This window comes from Scyliorhinus torazame, chromosome 7, assembly GCF_047496885.1.
Source record: "Scyliorhinus torazame isolate Kashiwa2021f chromosome 7, sScyTor2.1, whole genome shotgun sequence".
In the NCBI taxonomy this organism is placed as follows: domain Eukaryota; kingdom Metazoa; phylum Chordata; class Chondrichthyes; order Carcharhiniformes; family Scyliorhinidae; genus Scyliorhinus; species Scyliorhinus torazame.
Window position 1 is genome coordinate 80,356,336 of NC_092713.1, and position 21,565 is coordinate 80,377,900.

General features: G+C 54.1%; 1 protein-coding gene across 8 annotated transcripts in view; it reads right to left on the reverse strand.

The window, feature by feature from the left end:
- Positions 1-11,346, reverse strand: part of patj (PATJ crumbs cell polarity complex component) — a 565,709-nt gene extending 554,363 nt beyond the window's left edge. For 7 of the 8 annotated variants that reach the window (XM_072510952.1, XM_072510955.1, XM_072510950.1 and 4 more), the window contains exons 1-2: positions 11,055-11,346; positions 8,464-8,522 (exon numbers count right to left, since the gene is read on the reverse strand). In XM_072510952.1, the coding sequence (XP_072367053.1) occupies positions 8,464-8,485 (22 nt within the window). In that variant the 5' untranslated portion in view covers positions 8,486-8,522; positions 11,055-11,346. Of the gene's footprint in view, positions 1-8,463; positions 8,523-10,874; positions 10,964-11,054 lie in introns of all 8 variants that reach the window. The other variant, XM_072510949.1, reaches the window with a different exon arrangement.
- Positions 11,347-21,565: the final 10,219 nt, after the last annotated feature.

The following is a 21,565-nucleotide window of genomic DNA, read 5'->3' on the forward strand; positions in this document are numbered from 1 at the left end:
CATAACCTACAACAGAAGTGAACTGTTTCAATCCACATAGCCATACCTCAGCGTACAGTGACAACCAGCAATAGCCAGGCAAGATGTTTGAGATCCGGGTTCCGCAGCAGCTCCAGTGCCACGGCGATCTCCGCGAAAACTGGCAGGCATTCCGGCAAACATTTGAAATCTTCCTGGTGGCAGCCGAACTAGAAGAAGTGGCCGATCCTGAAAAAAACAGAGCTTCTCCTCACCATCGCCGGTGCCAGAGCAGAAGAAATCTTATAAAAATTCAAGTTCTCCAAGGGGCAAAACAGGAGCGACTTCCAGGCAGTCCTGGACAAATTCGGCAAATACTGTGAGGAAAACACACTCCAACCAGCAAGAAAAGGTAAGTGAAGCGCCAGTACTCACCTCGAGGCCGAAATCCCGGAGCAGAGAACAATTTTGGTCGGCGGCCATCTTTCTACAGGGACTGCACTTGCTCAGTTGTGCGAGAAGGGCACAGAACGGGAAGATCCGTTTGTGCATGCGCAAGACGCCACGCGTGCGCAATCACGAAAACGACCATCGATAATAGAACAGCGATCTGTGCATGCGCAATCGCTTCCTACACGCTACGTCACGCGCGTCATGACGTCAGAGTCAGAGCCCGTCATGCCCATTTAAAGGGGAAACGTCCCAAATCAAAGAAAAAATCTTTTAAAGCAGTAAAACAACCTTCCTTCACCAGGAATGACAGCACAATGTCTCAAATTGAAGCAGGGAATGAAATTAACCTCCGAAGAACCTTGCAACAAGCAGTTACCTACGCCCAAACCAATGATTCCGACCTCGAATACTTCGATACCGACCTTTACATTTTCTCTGGACCTCGCAAGCCCAATGACAGCTCCAGCGCAAACAGTGATGACATGGTCCTAGAAGACTACGACTCGGACGAACCTTTCACCTTGGGAGGCTACCCCAGTACCAAATCCGAACCGCAACTAGATGTGTTGCACATTGGCGAACCCCATATTGAATCTGCCGCAGACGCGGATTCGTTCTTCGGATTTGAGGTTCTTCAGCCCAGCAGATATGACATCCCAACTCATGAGTGCAGGATGATGCTGCAGCCTGAAACCAAGAGACAGAGAGTGGTACAAGCCCACAGAGAGCGGCCTGCTGCCACACAGAGCGTGGTCCACACACCGCTCAGGGTTCCCGACTCTACGAAGACACGCAAGACTCCACACCGCAGTCCTTGCACGAACAAGAAGTGACTCCAGTGTCACAAGCCTCCACAGCGAGCTCGTGGACAGACTCCACGATAGAAGAATCGCAAGACTCCAGAGCACAGTCCTTGCACACACAAGACGTGACTCCAGTGTCACAAGCCTCCGCAGCCAGCTCGTGGACAGCCTCCACGATAGAAGCAACGCAAGACTTTGACGCACAGTCCTTGCAGGAACAAGACCATGAGGGTCTAGCAACCTCCTCTGACCAACTAGCAGTTGACGATGCAAGTCTGCCATGCTCAAGTAAACAGCAAGAAGACTGTGACAGTCTACCACGCTCCACTGCACAGCAGGACGACCATGACGGTCTATCATGCTGCAGTGAAGAACAAAGCGACGATGACAGTCCAAGCCCAAATGAAGGACAACAGCAAGACAATGACCGTCCACCCACATTGTTTGCACCACCAGGTGAAGACTCTGACCATTTACCCAAACCAAGCAAACAACAAGAAGCTACTGACGATCTACCCATGGTGTGTGAGACAAGTGACGGCAACATCCCACTTCCCATGCAAGATGTGCAAAGTGACAGACCTCAGCTGGTGTGTACAGAGGCACTCAACGATCACTGTGAGACCACTGGTGACTCCGGTGACACCACGATACTTCCACCCTCATTCGCTCGAACCTCTCCACAAGTCAATGCATTCCTGCATGTTCCGACTCCAGACGTGCAGCTTCAAGAAATCTCAGCTGACTCCAGTGAACCTGCTAAGACTCCGGACGGGGAGCATCAACAAACCAACACTGACTCAGTTAAAACAGACCAGACTCCAGATGGGGAGCAACCAAACGCCGACTCTGATTCACGTAAGCCGGACTTTACTCCAGACAGGGAGTGCCGCAACCTCAGTGATGGCATGCTCAGGGTGTCAGCAGATGCCACAACGACAGGAGATGGATCACTTAACAATTACACTGGGTCAGTAATAACAAGCAGCTGCTACAGTCCAAGAGGAATACACCAATATTCACCACAGCAATATCCACACATTTTTTCCACACCAACAGTGCAGCCAATGACAGCTCATGCTGGACAAACCCAGTACTCAGGCATGCAGCAGCCAGCAGTCTATGCAGCATATTCTCAAACAGGCCAGCACTAGATTTCCCACTAATGGATTCAAGACCGAAGGAAGACTACCGCAAGCGCAAACTGCATTATAGACTGGATGCCTTAGTTACAACCCAGGATTTGCTGCACCCAAGCCTGGCCAGACGGCATATTCCTATCAGATGCAAGGTTCTAGTTTCACACCATCACCAGGTATTTATGCCAGCAGCAATTCTGTTTCCAATTCGACAAGCTTCAACGGTTCTCAGCAGGATCACCCTCCCTGCACAGCACGTGGCCAGAACCAGTATATACAGTCTTATCCAACTTCAACATATGGCACATCCATGACCTCGAATGATACTGTTGATGGTACCTCTTCAACATCAACACCTTATCAGCTACAAGATGCCATCCGACAGCATCATCACAAACATCGAAAAAAGAAAGGGACTCCAAATCAGACAGCGAAGTGATTTGACCACTTCTTGGTTCCTGTGGCACAGGGACGTTGATGGCGTTCATAACCAAGAGAGACATTTGACCATGATGATTGATGGTTTTTGGACTCACACGAATGATTTGGACTCATTGTTTAATCACTGTTCCCATAACTTGTATATACCTTACCTTATCTACCTATTCTTTGTTCAATTTTCTTAAAGTGTACAGAAAATATGAACATATAAAAAAGGGGGGGATGTGGTGGTGTGCATCAATGTAAATACATGTAGGTGAGCTAGACACTAGAGGGAACACCAGAAACATCACACACACATACACAACCAATAGATCAAGTAGATAGGACATGACCAATAGACATTCACGATACACAAGGAAGTGACACGACCACAGGGGGGCATTACACCAACCCATATATAAAGGGACACCACACACATGATCTGCCTCTTTCCAGTGGAGACAGTCAGTGAGTACAGACACAGGATTAATTCAATATTAGACCCACCACGTGGATTGCAGCAGCTGGTTAGTCAGTCTGGGTAGCTATAGTAGGATTAGCAGTAGTGTCGAACCAGAGTAATAGAAGTGTAAATAGTTTAATAAATGTGTTAAAGTTATCTCCACGTCTGAACCTTCCTTTGTCAAATGCACCACAAGGAAGCCGCTTATGTTACACCTGCAACATAACAAATCAGATGTCACAAACAGGGTGGATAAAATACTCCTGTATTTGGATTTCCAAAAGCCATTCAATAAGGTGCCACATAAAGAGCTACTGTACCAGAGCTCATGGTGTTGGCGATGATAAGTTTACATGGGACATTGGACACAGGAACTGAGAAGTAGGTGAAGGCCATTCAGCCAATCGAGCCTGCTCACCATTCAATAGGATTGTGGTTTATCATTGAATTCAGTACCTTTTTCCCCCACACTATTCCCATATCTATTTCATGTCATTGGTATTTACAAATCTGTCAATTCCTGCTTTAAACATGCCCATTTAAAAATGGGCAGCATGGTGACACAGTGGTTAGCACTGCTGCTTCACAGCTCCAGGGTCCGAGATTCGATTCCCGACTTGGGTCACTGACTGTGCAGAGTCTGCACGTTCTCCCCAGTATCTGTGTGGGTTTCCTCCCGGTTCACCAGTTTCCTCCCACAGTCCAAAGGTGTGCAGGGAAGGTGGATTGGCCATTCTAAATTGCCCTTAGTGTCCATAAAGTTTGAGTGGGGTTCCTGGGTTACCGGGTTAGGGTGGAGGCTTGGAATTGGGTAGCGTGCTCTTTCCAAGGGCCGGTGCAGACTTGATGGGCCAAATGGCCTCCTTCTGCACTGTAAATTCGATGATACTATGAATCATACTCAATGACTGAGCTTCCACAGCCATCGGGGGTAGAGAATTGCTAAGATTCACAACCCTCTGAGTAAAATAATTTTCCCTCACCTCTGTTCCAAGTGGTTTCCCCCTTATTTTGAAATTGTGTCTGCTGGTTCTCGACTCCCCAGCAAGGGGAAACATATTAACTGTCCATCCCTTAAGTATTTTGTAGGTTTCTATGAGATCACCTCTCATTCGTCGAAACTCTAAATACAGGCCCAGTTTGCTACCTTTTCATAGGACAGTCCCACGGTCCTGGGGTACAAGTCTGGTAAACATTTGCGGCACTCCCTTAAAGACAACAATATCCTTTCTAAGGTAAGGGGACCAAAGCACACACAGTACTCCAGGTGTCGTCAAAGCAAATTTCTACCGAACTGAGACCCTGCTCCTGTATTCAAATCCCCTTGCAATAATCGTTAACATACCATTAGCCTTCCGAATTGTTTACAGTCCCTGCATGTCAGCTTTCAGTAACTTATTGACGAGGACACCCAGGTCCCCTTGCACATCTACACGTTCTAATCTCTTACCATTGAAGAAATACTGAGCACATTTGTTCTTCCAGATTTGTGGATAACCTCACATTTTTCTATAAAATATTCCATCTGCCATGCTCTTGCCCTCACTAACCCCCTTGAAGCCAATCTACACTCTCACTACGCCCACCATGCTTTGTGTCATCCACAAAATTGGAAATATTACATTTGGTCCCCACTTCCAAATCACTGATATATATTTTGAACAGCCTGGGCCCAGGTACTAACGCTTCCAGCAGCCAACTAGCCACAGCATGCCAACACAAAAATGATCGGTTTACTCCAATCTGCTTTCTACATATTAACCAATCCTTAATCCATTACTTCCTATCCCACGTGCTTTAATTTTGCTAACCAACCTCTTTTGGGGGACTTTATCAAAAGCCTTCTGAAAATCCAAGTACGCTATGTCCACTGTCGGCCCTTTTATCAATTTTGTCAGTAACATCCTGAAACATTAATTCCCATTCATAAATCCATATTGATTATGCTCTATCAGGTCATTATTATCTAAGTGTTTATTTATAGCATCCTTCATAACAGATTCAGCATTTTCCCTACTACTGATGCAAGGCTAACAGGTCTGTAGTTACCCATTTTTTCTTTCCTTCCCTTCTTAAATGGTGGGGTGATATTTGCTACCTTCCAATCTGCAGAACCATTCCAGATCTACAGAATTTTGGAAGTTGATCAAGGCATCCACTCTCTCCACAACTATCTCTTTCACTACTCTGGGATATAAACTATCAGGCGCCAGAAACATACATACCAACCTTCAGTTCCATTAATTTTTCCAATACAACCTTCTTACTAATACTAATTGCCTTAAATTGCTCATTCTCCTTAGTCCCTTGGATCTCGAATTCTGGGAGATTTCTTGCATCTTCCTCAGTGAAGACAGACACAAAGTAATCATTTAGCTTTTCTATTGCCGTTATAAATTCTCCTGACACTGCCTGTAATGAGCCCACATTTGTCTAAGCTAAACATTTCCTTTTACAAACCTATATAAATCTGTAGTCGATTTTAATGTTTTTTGCTAGTTTACATTCATATTCTATTCTCCCTTCCTTTATGAGTTTCCTGGTCCTTGTTTGCCATTTTCTGAAATTCTCCCAATCACCTCTCTCGCAAATGGATAGATGATTGATAGGTGACAGGAAACAGAGAGTCGGAATAAATGGATCATTTTCAAGTTAATAAACTGCAACAACACAATAAAGATGCATAGGAGAACAAGTTGTGAGGTGACACAGTGGTCAGCATTGCTGCCTCACAGCACCTGGGATACTGATTCAATTGCAGCCTTGGGTGACTGTCTGTGTGGAGTTTGCATGTTCTTCTGTGTCTGTGTGGTCCTCTGGGTGCTCCAGTTACTTCCCACAGTCCAAAGGTGTGCAGATTAACTGAGATTACAGCAATAGGGTGGGGGGGGGGGGGTAGCCTGGTTATCGGCAGGTTAAGTGAGCGGGAACAAAATCAGTGTATGGAGTACAAAGTGGAAAAAAACTAGATTGTCTACTTTGGCAAGAAGAATAGAAAAGAAGAATATTATTACATTGCAGAGAGACTGTAGAATGCTGCAGCATAGAGAGATGTGGATGTGCAAATACATGAATCACAAAGGTTTAGCATGTAGGTACAGAAAGTAATTTGTATGGCAAACAGAATGTTTGCCTGTATTTACAAGGGGGATGGAAGTCTTGCCACAGCTGTACAGGGCATTGGTGAGACCATACATAGAATGTGGTGTATAAATTTGGTCTCATTACTTAAGGAGGGCTGTATTTGCATTAGAAGTTCAGAAAAAGCTCAATAGGCTGATTCTAAAATTGAGGGGATTGTCTTAAGAGGAAGAGTTGAGCACATTGGGCTTATACCAGTTTCCTCCCACAAGTCCCTAAAGACGCGCTGTTCGGTAATTTGGACATTCTGAATTCTCGGTGTACCCGAACAGGTGCTGGAATGTGGCGACTAGCGGCTTTTCACAGTAACTTCATTGCAGTGTTAATGTAAGCCTACTTGTGACAATAAAGATTATTATTATTATACTCATTGGAGTTTAGAAGAATGAACAGTGAACTTCTTTAAACATATAAAATGTTGAGAGGGATTGACAGGGTAGATGCTGAGAGGATGTTTCCCATTGTGGGGAATCAAGAATTCAGGAGCACACTTAAAAGAGTCTTCGATTTCTTTCAGATAGGGAATGGTGGGTACATAGGGGGGAAGAATTGCTAAGAGCTGCAAGTTGCAATTTTCAATAGTAAATACAGAAAAAAACTCAATAGCTCTCTTTACTTTCATTCCCAATTAATTGGAGCTATCTTGATTCCGGATTAATCCCATGCTTTTTCATTTACGAGATGAGGACGATGTCGGCTAGGCCAGCATTTATTGTCCATCCTTAGTTGCCCTTGAGAAGGCGGTGGTGAGTTGCCTTCTTGAATCGCTGTAGTCCCTGTGGTGTAGGTGCACCCACTGTGCTTTTATTGAGGGAGTTCCTGGATTTTTATCCAGTGACAGTGAAGAAACGGCAATATTTATTTCCAAGCTAGGATGGTGAGTGACTTGGGAGGGGAACCTCCAGGTGGTGATGTTCCCAGGTATCTGCTGCCTAAGGAGTCTTGGCGAGTTCCTGCAGTGCATCTTGTAGATGGTATACACTGCTGCCACTGTTTATCGGTGGTGGAGGGATTGAATGTTTGTGGAAGAGGTAGCCATCAAACGGGCTGTTTTGTCCTGGATGGTGTCGAGCTTCTTTAGTTTTGTTGGAGCTGCACTCACCCAGGCAAGTGGAGAGTATTCCAACACACTTGCACCCCGTACTTGGTGGACAGACTTTGGGGAGTCAGGAGGTGAGCTATTTGTCTCAGAATTCCTAGCCTTTGACCGGTTGTTGTAGCCACAGTATTTATTTGACTAGTCCAGTTCAGTTTCTGGTCAATGGTAACCCCAAAGAACTTGATATTGGGGGGTTCAGTGATGGTGATGGTGATGCCAATAAATGCCATGGAGCAATGGTTATGTCCTCCCTTGTTGGAGATCGTCATTGCCTGGCACTTTTGTGGTGCAAGTGTTACTTGCCACTCATCAGCCCAAGCCTGGATATTGTCAAGGTCTTTCTGCATTTGAACTTGTCCTACAGGACCGCATTAGTTGAAGAACTAAATAGTAGACCGTATTTCAATTGAAGTTAGTAAGAGCAGGAATTACTGTGGATAATTGTTTTTCCCCCCAGGCATTGCCAAGTGTCATGGGTACCAAGTTTCACAAATTTATGAGTATTGCTGAGAAAAGAGGCATGTTACTGGAGCTTTTGTTCTTGTGCCCATCAAGACAACTGCACAAGAATTTCAAATCTCAACAGGAACAACAAATTATACTGCATGAGAAGAGTGTGCTGATTGGTTGGAAAGTGGACTTTGATTGGTACGTACATGGTGTTGCCATGGAGAATGCACCAGGGATCAGTTAACTACCAAGTTTTTGTTCAAATTCAAAACAGGCAAGTTGACTCGGATTGGTCAAGACATTGAAATGGGGAAAGGAACCCCCAGGGTTGAAGGAATGACTGTCTCCTAAGTTTTAGCTTAGTTGAAAAAGCTGCAATGTGTGGACATGTTACTTTGGTTTGCAAAGGCCAGAGCCCTGTGTGACAGCAAAATGAGAAAGGTATAACAGTAAGTCTCAAGACGTTGAATATACTATTACAGATAATAGGTATTTCAGTTCCTTAAAATGTAAACAAATAGACAAAGACAGTACCTGCTACAGGCTTTTCTGGCATGATTTTATCTTTGATTGTTTAGCCTTTTTCAGGAAATCTGCAATAGTGAAAGACATTGATCAAGAATCACAAAAGTATACATGGCACCCAAACGTAATCGGTTTCTTGTTCAACAGTTACATTGCTTTTCTACGGAGAGTTTATTACGGGCAGTTATGGTCACCATGCTACAGTGGGGCATATTGGTTTTGAGGATAGGACTCCAAATATTGACTGAAACCGATACTGAGCACATATTCGGACTTCTCATTGATCAGCTTTTAGTCTGCATTAGTGTTAAGGTTGGTCCAACTTCCTGGTTGCTGGAGGGTCTCACACTTTGCCAGTTTTGTATGCTTTCCATTCAATTTATCTAACCCCTTCAGCGCTATCATGTTGCTTTTTTTAAGATTTGTCGCATTATGCCTCATTGTCTTCTGCACATGCATTTCTGCCATTTAACCATTGTTTGTTCCCCATCTTAGCATTTGACAGATCATTTTATTTATTTTGGTGTGTGTGGGTGGTGTATCTGTGTGGATGGTGAAGCTGTGGTGTGTGCATATGTGTGTGTGCCTTGAACATATCTTTACCTCCCAAAAATGTGCCCATCCTTCCCAGAAGGTGTTGTTTGAATCCCTCCAATCAGATTTCTGCTCTTGCCACAACACTGAAAGTCACAAATTACATCCTTCTTGACGAGTCTGCCGCCTTTATTGTGGTTGACTACATTATCCACTAAGACTGCTCCAATATTGTCTAACTGGTGGTACTCCATTTGCCTGGTTTAATTCTTGTCTATCTGGTTATAACCAGAGAATCACCCACTGTTTTATTTCCCACTCCTGTACCATTAACTCTGGTGTTCCCCAAGGATCTATCCTTGACTTCTTCTACTTCTCAGCTAAATGCTGCCACTCAATGACATTATCCAAATATATAACATCAGTTTTCACATATACATTGATGATAGCCACCAACTCGCCAACTCTATTTCACTACCACCCCTCCCAATCTTTCCAATGTCTAAATTGTCAGGCTACCTTTCCAACAGTCAGTACTGGATGAGGAGAGATTTTCTCCAACTATCCACTGGAAAGATCAAAGCCAGTGCCTTCAAACCCTGCCATAAACTCCATTCCCTAACCACTTACAGCATCCTTCTTCTTGACAGGTGTCTGATCCTAAACAAGGCTGTTTGCAAAGTTGACACCCAGATGAATTTCTGACCATATATCCATGTTTTGTTTCAGCCAACCATCAATCTGTTATGTGACTGTGACATTATTTACAAGTTTATTGTTATTATTATTATTGCAGGAGCCTTCATGTTTATTTCATTGTGCTTATTTCTGTAACAAATTAAGTTTCCAAGGTTTGCTCTTAAGACTGACTGGGCTCCTATAATTTCAGACTCATTAACCAGAATGAAGAGGGAGCAGTACCTATAAAGTCTATATACCATAAATAACATTTAAAAACTACAATAAGTCTTACAACACCATTTAAAGTCCAACAGGTTTGTTTCAAATCACTAGCTTTCGGAGCACTGCTCCTTACTCAGGTGAATGAAGAGGTATGGTCCAGAAACATATATATAGACAAAGTCAAAGATGCAAGACAATGCTTTGAATGCAAGCATTTGCAGGTAATTAAGTCTTTACAGATCCAGAGATAGGGGTAACCCCAGGATAAAGAGGTGTCAATTGTCTCAAGCCAGGATGGTGGGATTTTTCAAGCCCAGGCCAGACGGTAGGGGATGAATGTAATGCGACATGAATCCAACGATTGAGGCCGTACTCATGTGTGCGGAACTTGGCTATAAGTTTCTGCTCGGTGATTTCGCGATGACGCGCGTCCTGAAGGCCGCCTTGGAGAACACTTACCCGGAGATCAGAGGCTGAATGCCCTTGACTGCTGAAATGTTCCCCGACTGGAAGGGAACATTCCTGCCTGGCGATTGTCGCACGATGTCCGTTCATCCGTTCCACACACGAGTACGGCCTCAACCGGGACCTTGGATTCATGTCACATTACATTCATCCCCCACCATCTGGCCTGGGCTTGCAAAACCCTACCATCCTGGCTTGAGACTTTTCACATCTCTTTAACCCGGGGTTACCCCTATCTCTGGATCTGTAAAGACTTAATTACCTGCAAATGCTCGCATTCTAAGCATTGTCTTGCATCTTTGAATCTGTCTATATATGTGTTTCTAGAACATACCTCTTCATTCACCTGAGGAAGGAGCAGCGCTCCGAAAGCTAGTGACATCGAAACAAACCTGTTGTACTTTAACCTCCACATCATTTAAAAATTACAGCATTACATATAAGTTGCCCTAACAGATTTTAAAATAGTACTTCGTACAACAAAGAGATCACCATTACCTCAATGGTGAAGAACTCACCACACTCTTTTAAGATTTAAACCTCTGATCAGGTGAAGGTAAATTTATGACTTCCCGACTATTCCAATTCACGCCCAGTTGTCCGCCCACTGCAGAAAGTAAATGATATTAACCGAACTACTGAAGATTAATCCACCAATTCCTTAAATTCAACTACAAGAATAAACCAAGTCAGCTCACATTCGGATGTCAAGTGAAAATTCCACCTCCTTATCGGATAAAAACTTGGCTCCAACTAAAGTTTTGGTCTCGGGGGAATTCCTGGGTTGTCAGTTCCAGGCCCGAGTCACTAATTGTTTACACTTTGCTCTTCCAGCTGATTTCACCAACTTTGCCCCGAGAACCTCACACCCGCATCAAGGTCCAGCTCTCCGCGCTGCCGGTGAGCAACGTGTCTCCTGTCCGGGACCTTGTTTCCACATTGGCTGCCCGGCCCCCGGAGCCCAGTTTCGGCTCCGCTCTCCGGCCTCACCTGCCCCGGCGGAAATGACTCAGACCGCGAGCACTCACCTGAGACAGGAAACCGCGCGCGGAGCACCGCCCCTCCCCGGGGAAAGTGACTGCGAACCCGCCCCCCCCCACCCCGGGGAAAGTGATTGTAACACCCACCCCCCACCCCGGGGAAAGTGACTGCGAACCCGCCCCCCCCCCCCCCCCGGGGAAAGTGACTGCGAACCCGCCCCCCCCCCCCACCCCGGGGAAAGTGACTGTAACACCCCCCACCCCGGGGAAAGTGACTGCGAACCCGCCCCCCCCCCCCCCACCCCGGGGAAAGTGACTGTAACACCCCCCACCCCGGGGAAAGTGACTGTAACACCCCCCACCCCAGGGTAAGTGACTGTAACACCCCCCACCCCGGGGAAAGTGACTGTAACACCCCCCACCCCGGGGAAAGTGACTGCGAACACCCCCCACCCCGAGGAAAGTGACAGCGAAACCCCCCCCCACCCCAGGGAGTGACTGCGAAACTCCCCCACCCCGGGGAAAGTGACTGTAACAACCGCCCACCCCGGGGAAAGTGACTGCGAACACCCCCCACCCCGGGGAAAGTGACTGTAACACCCCCCACCCCGGGGAAAGTGACTGTAACACCCCCCACCCCGGGGAAAGTGACTGCGAACCCGCCCCCCCCCCCCACCCCGGGGAAAGTGACTGTAACACCCCCCACCCCGGGGAAAGTGACTGTAACACCCCCCACCCCGGGGAAAGTGACTGTAACACCCCCCTCCCCGGGGAAAGTGACTGCGAACCCGCCCCCCCCCCCCCCACCCCGGGGAAAGTGACTGTAACACCCCCCACCCCGGGGAAAGTGACTGTAACACCCCCCACCCCAGGGTAAGTGACTGTAACACCCCCCACCCCGGGGAAAGTGACTGTAACACCCCCCACCCCGGGGAAAGTGACTGCGAACACCCCCCACCCCGAGGAAAGTGACAGCGAAACCCCCCCCACCCCAGGGAGTGACTGCGAAACTCCCCCACCCCGGGGAAAGTGACTGTAACAACCGCCCACCCCGGGGAAAGTGACTGCGAACACCCCCCCACCACGGGGAAACTGACTGCGAAACCCCCCCCACACCGGGGAAAGTGACTGCGAAACCCCCCCCACCCTGGGGAAAGTGACTGCAAAACCCCCCCCCGCCCCGGGGAAAGTGACTGCGAAACCCCCCCCACCTCGGGGAAAGTGACTGTAACACCCCCACCCCGGGGAAAGTGACTGCGAACACCCCCCACTCCGGGGAAAGTGACTGCGAACACCCCCCACCCCGGGGAAAGTGACTGCGAACACCCCCCTCCCCGGGGAAAGTGACTGCGAACACCCCCCACCCCACCCCGGGGAAAGTGACTGTAACACCCCCACCCCGGGGAAAGTGACTGCGAACGCCCCCCCACCCAGGGGAAAGTGACTGCGAACACCCCCCCACCCCGGGGAAAGTGACTGCAAACACCCCCACCCCCCACCCGGAGAAAGTGACTGTAACTGCGAAATCCCCCCACCCCGGGGAAAGTGACAGCGAAACCCCCCCCACCCCAGGGAGTGACTGCGAAACTCCCCCACCCCGGGGAAAGTGACTGTAACAACCGCCCACCCCGGGGAAAGTGACTGCGAACACCCCCCCACCACGGGGAAAGTGACTGCGAAACCCCCCCCACACCGGGGAAAGTGACTGCGAAACCCCCCCCACCCTGGGGAAAGTGACTGCAAAACCCCCCCCCCGCCCCGGGGAAAGTGACTGCGAAACCCCCCCCACCTCGGGGAAAGTGACTGTAACACCCCCACCCCGGGGAAAGTGACTGCGAACACCCCCCACTCCGGGGAAAGTGACTGCGAACACCCCCCACCCCGGGGAAAGTGACTGCGAACACCCCCCTCCCCGGGGAAAGTGACTGCGAACACCCCCCACCCCACCCCGGGGAAAGTGACTGTAACACCCCCACCCCGGGGAAAGTGACTGCGAACGCCCCCCCACCCAGGGGAAAGTGACTGCGAACACCCCCCCACCCCGGGGAAAGTGACTGCAAACACCCCCACCCCCCACCCGGAGAAAGTGACTGTAACTGCGAAATCCCCCCACCCCGGGGAAAGTGACTGTAACACCCCCCCACACCGGGGAAAGTGACTGTAACACCCCCCACCCCGGGGAAAGTGACTGTAACACCCCCCACCCCGGGGAAAGTGACTGCGAACCCCCCCACACACACACCGGGGAAAGTGACTGTAACACCCCCACCCCGGGGAAAGTGACTGTAAACACCCCCCACCCCGGGGAAAGTGACTGCGAAACCCCCCCACCCCGGGGAAAGTGACTGTAACACCCCCCCCACCCCGGGGAAAGTGACTGTAACACCCACCCACCCAGGGGAAAGTGACTGTAACACCCCCCACCCCGGGGAAAGTGACTGTAACAACCCCCCACCCCGGGGAAAGTGACTGTAACAACCGCCCACCCCGGGGAAAGTGACTGTAACACCCCCCACCCCGGGGAAAGTGACTGCGAAACCCCCCCCACACCGGGGAAAGTGACTGCGAAACCCCCCCACCCTGGGGAAAGTGACTGCAAAACCCCCCCCGCCCCGGGGAAAGTGACTGCGAAACCCCCCCACCTCGGGGAAAGTGACTGTAACACCCCCACCCCGGGGAAAGTGACTGCGAACACCCCCCACTCCGGGGAAAGTGACTGCGAACACCCCCCACCCCGGGGAAAGTGACTGCGAACACCCCCCTCCCTGGGGAAAGTGACTGCGAACACCCCCCACCCCACCCCGGGGAAAGTGACTGTAACACCCCCACCCCGGGGAAAGTGACTGCGAACGCCCCCCCCACCCAGGGGAAAGTGACTGCGAACACCCCCCCACCCCGGGGAAAGTGACTGCAAACACCCCCACCCCCCACCCGGAGAAAGTGACTGTAACTGCGAAATCCCCCCACCCCGGGGAAAGTGACTGTAACACCCCCCCACACACACACCGGGGAAAGTGACTGTAACACCCCCACCCCGGGGAAAGTGACTGTAAACACCCCCCACCCCGGGGAAAGTGACTGCGAAACCCCCCCACCCCGGGGAAAGTGACTGTAACACCCCCCCACCCCGGGGAAAGTGACTGTAACACCCACCCACCCAGGGGAAAGTGACTGTAACACCCCCCACCCCGGGGAAAGTGACTGTAACAACCCACCACCCCGGGGAAAGTGACTGTAACAACCGCCCACCCCGGGGAAAGTGACTGTAACACCCCCCACCCCGGGGAAAGTGACTGCGAAACCCCCCCCACACCGGGGAAAGTGACTGCGAAACCCCCCCACCCTGGGGAAAGTGACTGCAAAACCCCCCCCGCCCCGGGGAAAGTGACTGCGAAACCCCCCCACCTCGGGGAAAGTGACTGTAACACCCCCACCCCGGGGAAAGTGACTGCGAACACCCCCCACTCCGGGGAAAGTGACTGCGAACACCCCCCACCCCGGGGAAAGTGACTGCGAACACCCCCCTCCCTGGGGAAAGTGACTGCGAACACCCCCCACCCCACCCCGGGGAAAGTGACTGTAACACCCCCACCCCGGGGAAAGTGACTGCGAACGCCCCCCCCACCCAGGGGAAAGTGACTGCGAACACCCCCCCACCCCGGGGAAAGTGACTGCAAACACCCCCACCCCCCACCCGGAGAAAGTGACAGTAACTGCGAAATCCCCCCACCCCGGGGAAAGTGACTGTAACACCCCCCCACCCCGGGGAAAGTGACTGTAACACCGCCCCACCCCAGGGAAAGTGACTGTAACACCGCCCCACCCCAGGGAAAGTGACTGTAACACCCCCCACCCCGGGGAATGTGACTGTAATACCCCCCATCCCGGGGAAAGTGACTGCGAAACCTCCCCACCCCGGGAAAAGTGACTGTAACACCCCCAACCCCGGGGAAAGTGACTGCGAACACCCCCCACTCCGGGGAAAGTGACTGCGAACACCCCCCACCCCGGGGAAAGTGACTGCGAACACCCCCCTCCCCGGGGAAAGTGACTGCGAACACCCCCCACCCCACCCCGGGGAAAGTGACTGTAACACCCCCACCCCGGGGAAAGTGACTGCGAACGCCCCCCCACCCAGGGGAAAGTGACTGCGAACACCCCCCCACCCCGGGGAAAGTGACTGCAAACACCCCCACCCCCCACCCGGAGAAAGTGACTGTAACTGCGAAATCCCCCCACCCCGGGGAAAGTGACTGTAACACCCCCCCACACCGGGGAAAGTGACTGTAACACCCCCCCACCCCGGGGAAAGTGACTGTAACACCGCCCCACCCCAGGGAAAGTGACTGTAACACCCCCCACCCCCACCCCAGGGAAAGTGACTGTAACACCCCCCACCCCGGGGAATGTGACTGTAACACCCCCAATCCCGGGGAAAGTGACTGCGAAACCTCCCCACCCCGGGAAAAGTGACTGTAACACCCCCAACCCCGGGGAAAGTGACTGCGAAACCCCCCCCACACCGGGGAAAGTGACTGCGAAACCCCCCCACCCTGGGGAAAATGACTGCAAAACCCCCCCGCCCCGGGGAAAGTGACTGCGAAACCCCCCCCCACCTCGGGGAAAGTGACTGCGAAACCCCCCCCACCCCGGGGAAAGTGACTGTAACACCCCCCACCCCGGGGAAAGTGACTGCGAACCCCCCCACACACACACCGGGGAAAGTGACTGTAACACCCCCACCCCGGGGAAAGTGACTGTAAACACCCCCCACCCCGGGGAAAGTGACTGCGAAACCCCCCCACCCCGGGGAAAGTGACTGTAACACCCCCCCCACCCCGGGGAAAGTGACTGTAACACCCACCCACCCAGGGGAAAGTGACTGTAACACCCCCCACCCCGGGGAAAGTGACTGTAACAACCCCCCACCCCGGGGAAAGTGACTGTAACAACCGCCCACCCCGGGGAAAGTGACTGTAACACCCCCCACCCCGGGGAAAGTGACTGCGAAACCCCCCCCACACCGGGGAAAGTGACTGCGAAACCCCCCCACCCTGGGGAAAGTGACTGCAAAACCCCCCCCGCCCCGGGGAAAGTGACTGCGAAACCCCCCCACCTCGGGGAAAGTGACTGTAACACCCCCACCCCGGGGAAAGTGACTGCGAACACCCCCCACTCCGGGGAAAGTGACTGCGAACACCCCCCACCCCGGGGAAAGTGACTGCGAACACCCCCCTCCCTGGGGAAAGTGACTGCGAACACCCCCCACCCCACCCCGGGGAAAGTGACTGTAACACCCCCACCCCGGGGAAAGTGACTGCGAACGCCCCCCCCACCCAGGGGAAAGTGACTGCGAACCCGCCCCGGGGAAAGTGACTGCGAACCCGCCCCCCCCACCCCGGGGAAAGTGATTGTAACACCCACCCCCCACCCCGGGGAAAGTGACTGCGAACCCGCCCCGGGGAAAGTGACTGCGAACCCGCCCCCCCCCGGGGAAAGTGACTGCGAACCCGCCCCCCCCCCACCCCGGGGAAAGTGACTGTAACACCCCCCACCCCGGGGAAAGTGACTGTAACACCCCCCACCCCGGGGAAAGTGACTGCGAACCCGCCCCCCCCCCCCACCCCGGGGAAAGTGACTGTAACACCCCCCACCCCGGGGAAAGTGACTGTAACACCCCCCACCCCAGGGTAAGTGACTGTAACACCCCCCACCCCGGGGAAAGTGACTGTAACACCCCCCACCCCGGGGAAAGTGACTGCGAACACCCCCCACCCCGAGGAAAGTGACAGCGAAACCCCCCCCCCCACCCCAGGGAGTGACTGCGAAACTCCCCCACCCCGGGGAAAGTGACTGTAACAACCGCCCACCCCGGGGAAAGTGACTGCGAACACCCCCCACCCCGGGGAAAGTGACTGTAACACCCCCCACCCCGGGGAAAGTGACTGCGAACCCGCCCCCCCCCCCACCCCGGGGAAAGTGACTGTAACACCCCCCACCCCGGGGAAAGTGACTGTAACACCCCCCACCCCGGGGAAAGTGACTGTAACACCCCCCTCCCCGGGGAAAGTGACTGCGAACCCGCCCCCCCCCCCCACCCCGGGGAAAGTGACTGTAACACCCCCCACCCCGGGGAAAGTGACTGTAACACCCCCCACCCCAGGGTAAGTGACTGTAACACCCCCCACCCCGGGGAAAGTGACTGTAACACCCCCCACCCCGGGGAAAGTGACTGCGAACACCCCCCACCCCGAGGAAAGTGACAGCGAAACCCCCCCCACCCCAGGGAGTGACTGCGAAACTCCCCCACCCCGGGGAAAGTGACTGTAACAACCGCCCACCCCGGGGAAAGTGACTGCGAACACCCCCCCACCACGGGGAAACTGACTGCGAAACCCCCCCCACACCGGGGAAAGTGACTGCGAAACCCCCCCCACCCTGGGGAAAGTGACTGCAAAACCCCCCCCCGCCCCGGGGAAAGTGACTGCGAAACCCCCCCCCCACCTCGGGGAAAGTGACTGTAACACCCCCACCCCGGGGAAAGTGACTGCGAACACCCCCCACTCCGGGGAAAGTGACTGCGAACACCCCCCACCCCGGGGAAAGTGACTGCGAACACCCCCCTCCCCGGGGAAAGTGACTGCGAACACCCCCCACCCCACCCCGGGGAAAGTGACTGTAACACCCCCACCCCGGGGAAAGTGACTGCGAACGCCCCCCCACCCAGGGGAAAGTGACTGCGAACACCCCCCCACCCCGGGGAAAGTGACTGCAAACACCCCCACCCCCTACCCGGAGAAAGTGACTGTAACTGCGAAATCCCCCCACCCCGGGGAAAGTGACAGCGAAACCCCCCCCACCCCAGGGAGTGACTGCGAAACTCCCCCACCCCGGGGAAAGTGACTGTAACAACCGCCCACCCCGGGGAAAGTGACTGCGAACACCCCCCCACCACGGGGAAAGTGACTGCGAAACCCCCCCCACACCGGGGAAAGTGACTGCGAAACCCCCCCCACCCTGGGGAAAGTGACTGCAAAACCCCCCCCCCCGCCCCGGGGAAAGTGACTGCGAAACCCCCCCCACCTCGGGGAAAGTGACTGTAACACCCCCACCCCGGGGAAAGTGACTGCGAACACCCCCCACTCCGGGGAAAGTGACTGCGAACACCCCCCACCCCGGGGAAAGTGACTGCGAACACCCCCCTCCCCGGGGAAAGTGACTGCGAACACCCCCCACCCCACCCCGGGGAAAGTGACTGTAACACCCCCACCCCGGGGAAAGTGACTGCGAACGCCCCCCCACCCAGGGGAAAGTGACTGCGAACACCCCCCCCACCCCGGGGAAAGTGACTGCAAACACCCCCACCCCCCACCCGGAGAAAGTGACTGTAACTGCGAAATCCCCCCACCCCGGGGAAAGTGACTGTAACACCCCCCCACACCGGGGAAAGTGACTGTAACACCCCCCACCCCGGGGAAAGTGACTGTAACACCCCCCACCCCGGGGAAAGTGACTGCGAACCCCCCCACACACACACCGGGGAAAGTGACTGTAACACCCCCACCCCGGGGAAAGTGACTGTAAACACCCCCCACCCCGGGGAAAGTGACTGCGAAACCCCCCCACCCCGGGGAAAGTGACTGTAACACCCCCCCCACCCCGGGGAAAGTGACTGTAACACCCACCCACCCAGGGGAAAGTGACTGTAACACCCCCCACCCCGGGGAAAGTGACTGTAACAACCCCCCACCCCGGGGAAAGTGACTGTAACAACCGCCCACCCCGGGGAAAGTGACTGTAACACCCCCCACCCCGGGGAAAGTGACTGCGAAACCCCCCCCACACCGGGGAAAGTGACTGCGAAACCCCCCCACCCTGGGGAAAGTGACTGCAAAACCCCCCCCGCCCCGGGGAAAGTGACTGCGAAACCCCCCCACCTCGGGGAAAGTGACTGTAACACCCCCACCCCGGGGAAAGTGACTGCGAACACCCCCCACTCCGGGGAAAGTGACTGCGAACACCCCCCACCCCGGGGAAAGTGACTGCGAACACCCCCCTCCCTGGGGAAAGTGACTGCGAACACCCCCCACCCCACCCCGGGGAAAGTGACTGTAACACCCCCACCCCGGGGAAAGTGACTGCGAACGCCCCCCCCACCCAGGGGAAAGTGACTGCGAACACCCCCCCACCCCGGGGAAAGTGACTGCAAACACCCCCACCCCCCACCCGGAGAAAGTGACTGTAACTGCGAAATCCCCCCACCCCGGGGAAAGTGACTGTAACACCCCCCCACCCCGGGGAAAGTGACTGTAACACCGCCCCACCCCAGGGAAAGTGACTGTAACACCGCCCCACCCCAGGGAAAGTGACTGTAACACCCCCCACCCCGGGGAATGTGACTGCGAACCCCCCCACACACACACCGGGGAAAGTGACTGTAACACCCCCACCCCGGGGAAAGTGACTGTAAACACCCCCCACCCGGGGAAAGTGACTGCGAAACCCCCCCACCCCGGGGAAAGTGACTGTAACACCCCCCCCACCCCGGGGAAAGTGACTGTAACACCCACCCACCCAGGGGAAAGTGACTGTAACACCCCCCACCCCGGGGAAAGTGACTGTAACAACCCCCCACCCCGGGGAAAGTGACTGTAACAACCGCCCACCCCGGGGAAAGTGACTGTAACACCCCCCACCCCGGGGAAAGTGACTGCGAAACCCCCCCCACACCGGGGAAAGTGACTGCGAAACCCCCCCACCCTGGGGAAAGTGACTGCAAAACCCCCCCCGCCCCGGGGAAAGTGACTGCGAAACCCCCCCACCTCGGGGAAAGTGACTGCGAACACCCCCCACCCCGGGGAAAGTGACTGCGAACACCCCCCTCCCTGGGGAAAGTGACTGCGAACACCCCCCACCCCACCCCGGGGAAAGTGACTGTAACACCCCCACCCCGGGGAAAGTGACTGCGAACGCCCCCCCCACCCAGGGGAAAGTGACTGCGAACACCCCCCCACCCCGGGGAAAGTGACTGCAAACACCCCCACCCGGAGAAAGTGACTGTAACTGCGAAATCCCCCCACCCCGGGGAAAGTGACTGTAACACCCCCCCACCCCGGGGAAAGTGACTGTAACACCGCCCCACCCCAGGGAAAGTGACTGTAACACCGCCCCACCCCAGGGAAAGTGACTGTAACACCCCCCACCCCGGGGAATGTGACTGTAATACCCCCCATCCCGGGGAAAGTGACTGCGAAACCTCCCCACCCCGGGAAAAGTGACTGTAACACCCCCAACCCCGGGGAAAGTGACTGCGAACACCCCCCACTCCGGGGAAAGTGACTGCGAACACCCCCCACCCCGGGGAAAGTGACTGCGAACACCCCCCTCCCCGGGGAAAGTGACTGCGAACACCCCCCACCCCACCCCGGGGAAAGTGACTGTAACACCCCCACCCCGGGGAAAGTGACTGCGAACGCCCCCCCACCCAGGGGAAAGTGACTGCGAACACCCCCCCACCCCGGGGAAAGTGACTGCAAACACCCCCACCCCCCACCCGGAGAAAGTGACTGTAACTGCGAAATCCCCCCACCCCGGGGAAAGTGACTGTAACACCCCCCCACACCGGGGAAAGTGACTGTAACACCCCCCCACCCCGGGGAAAGTGACTGTAACACCGCCCCACCCCAGGGAAAGTGACTGTAACACCCCCCACCCCCACCCCAGGGAAAGTGACTGTAACACCCCCCACCCCGGGGAATGTGACTGTAACACCCCCAATCCCGGGGAAAGTGACTGCGAAACCTCCCCACCCCGGGAAAAGTGACTGTAACACCCCCAACCCCGGGGAAAGTGACTGCGAAACCCCCCCCACACCGGGGAAAGTGACTGCGAAACCCCCCCACCCTGGGGAAAATGACTGCAAAACCCCCCCCGCCCCGGGGAAAGTGACTGCGAAACCCCCCCCACCTCGGGGAAAGTGACTGCGAAACCCCCCCCACCCCGGGGAAAGTGACTGTAACACCCCCCACCCCGGGGAAAGTGACTGCGAACCCCCCCACACACACACCGGGGAAAGTGACTGTAACACCCCCACCCCGGGGAAAGTGACTGTAAACACCCCCCACCCCGGGGAAAGTGACTGCGAAACCCCCCCACCCCGGGGAAAGTGACTGTAACACCCCCCCCACCCCGGGGAAAGTGACTGTAACACCCACCCACCCAGGGGAAAG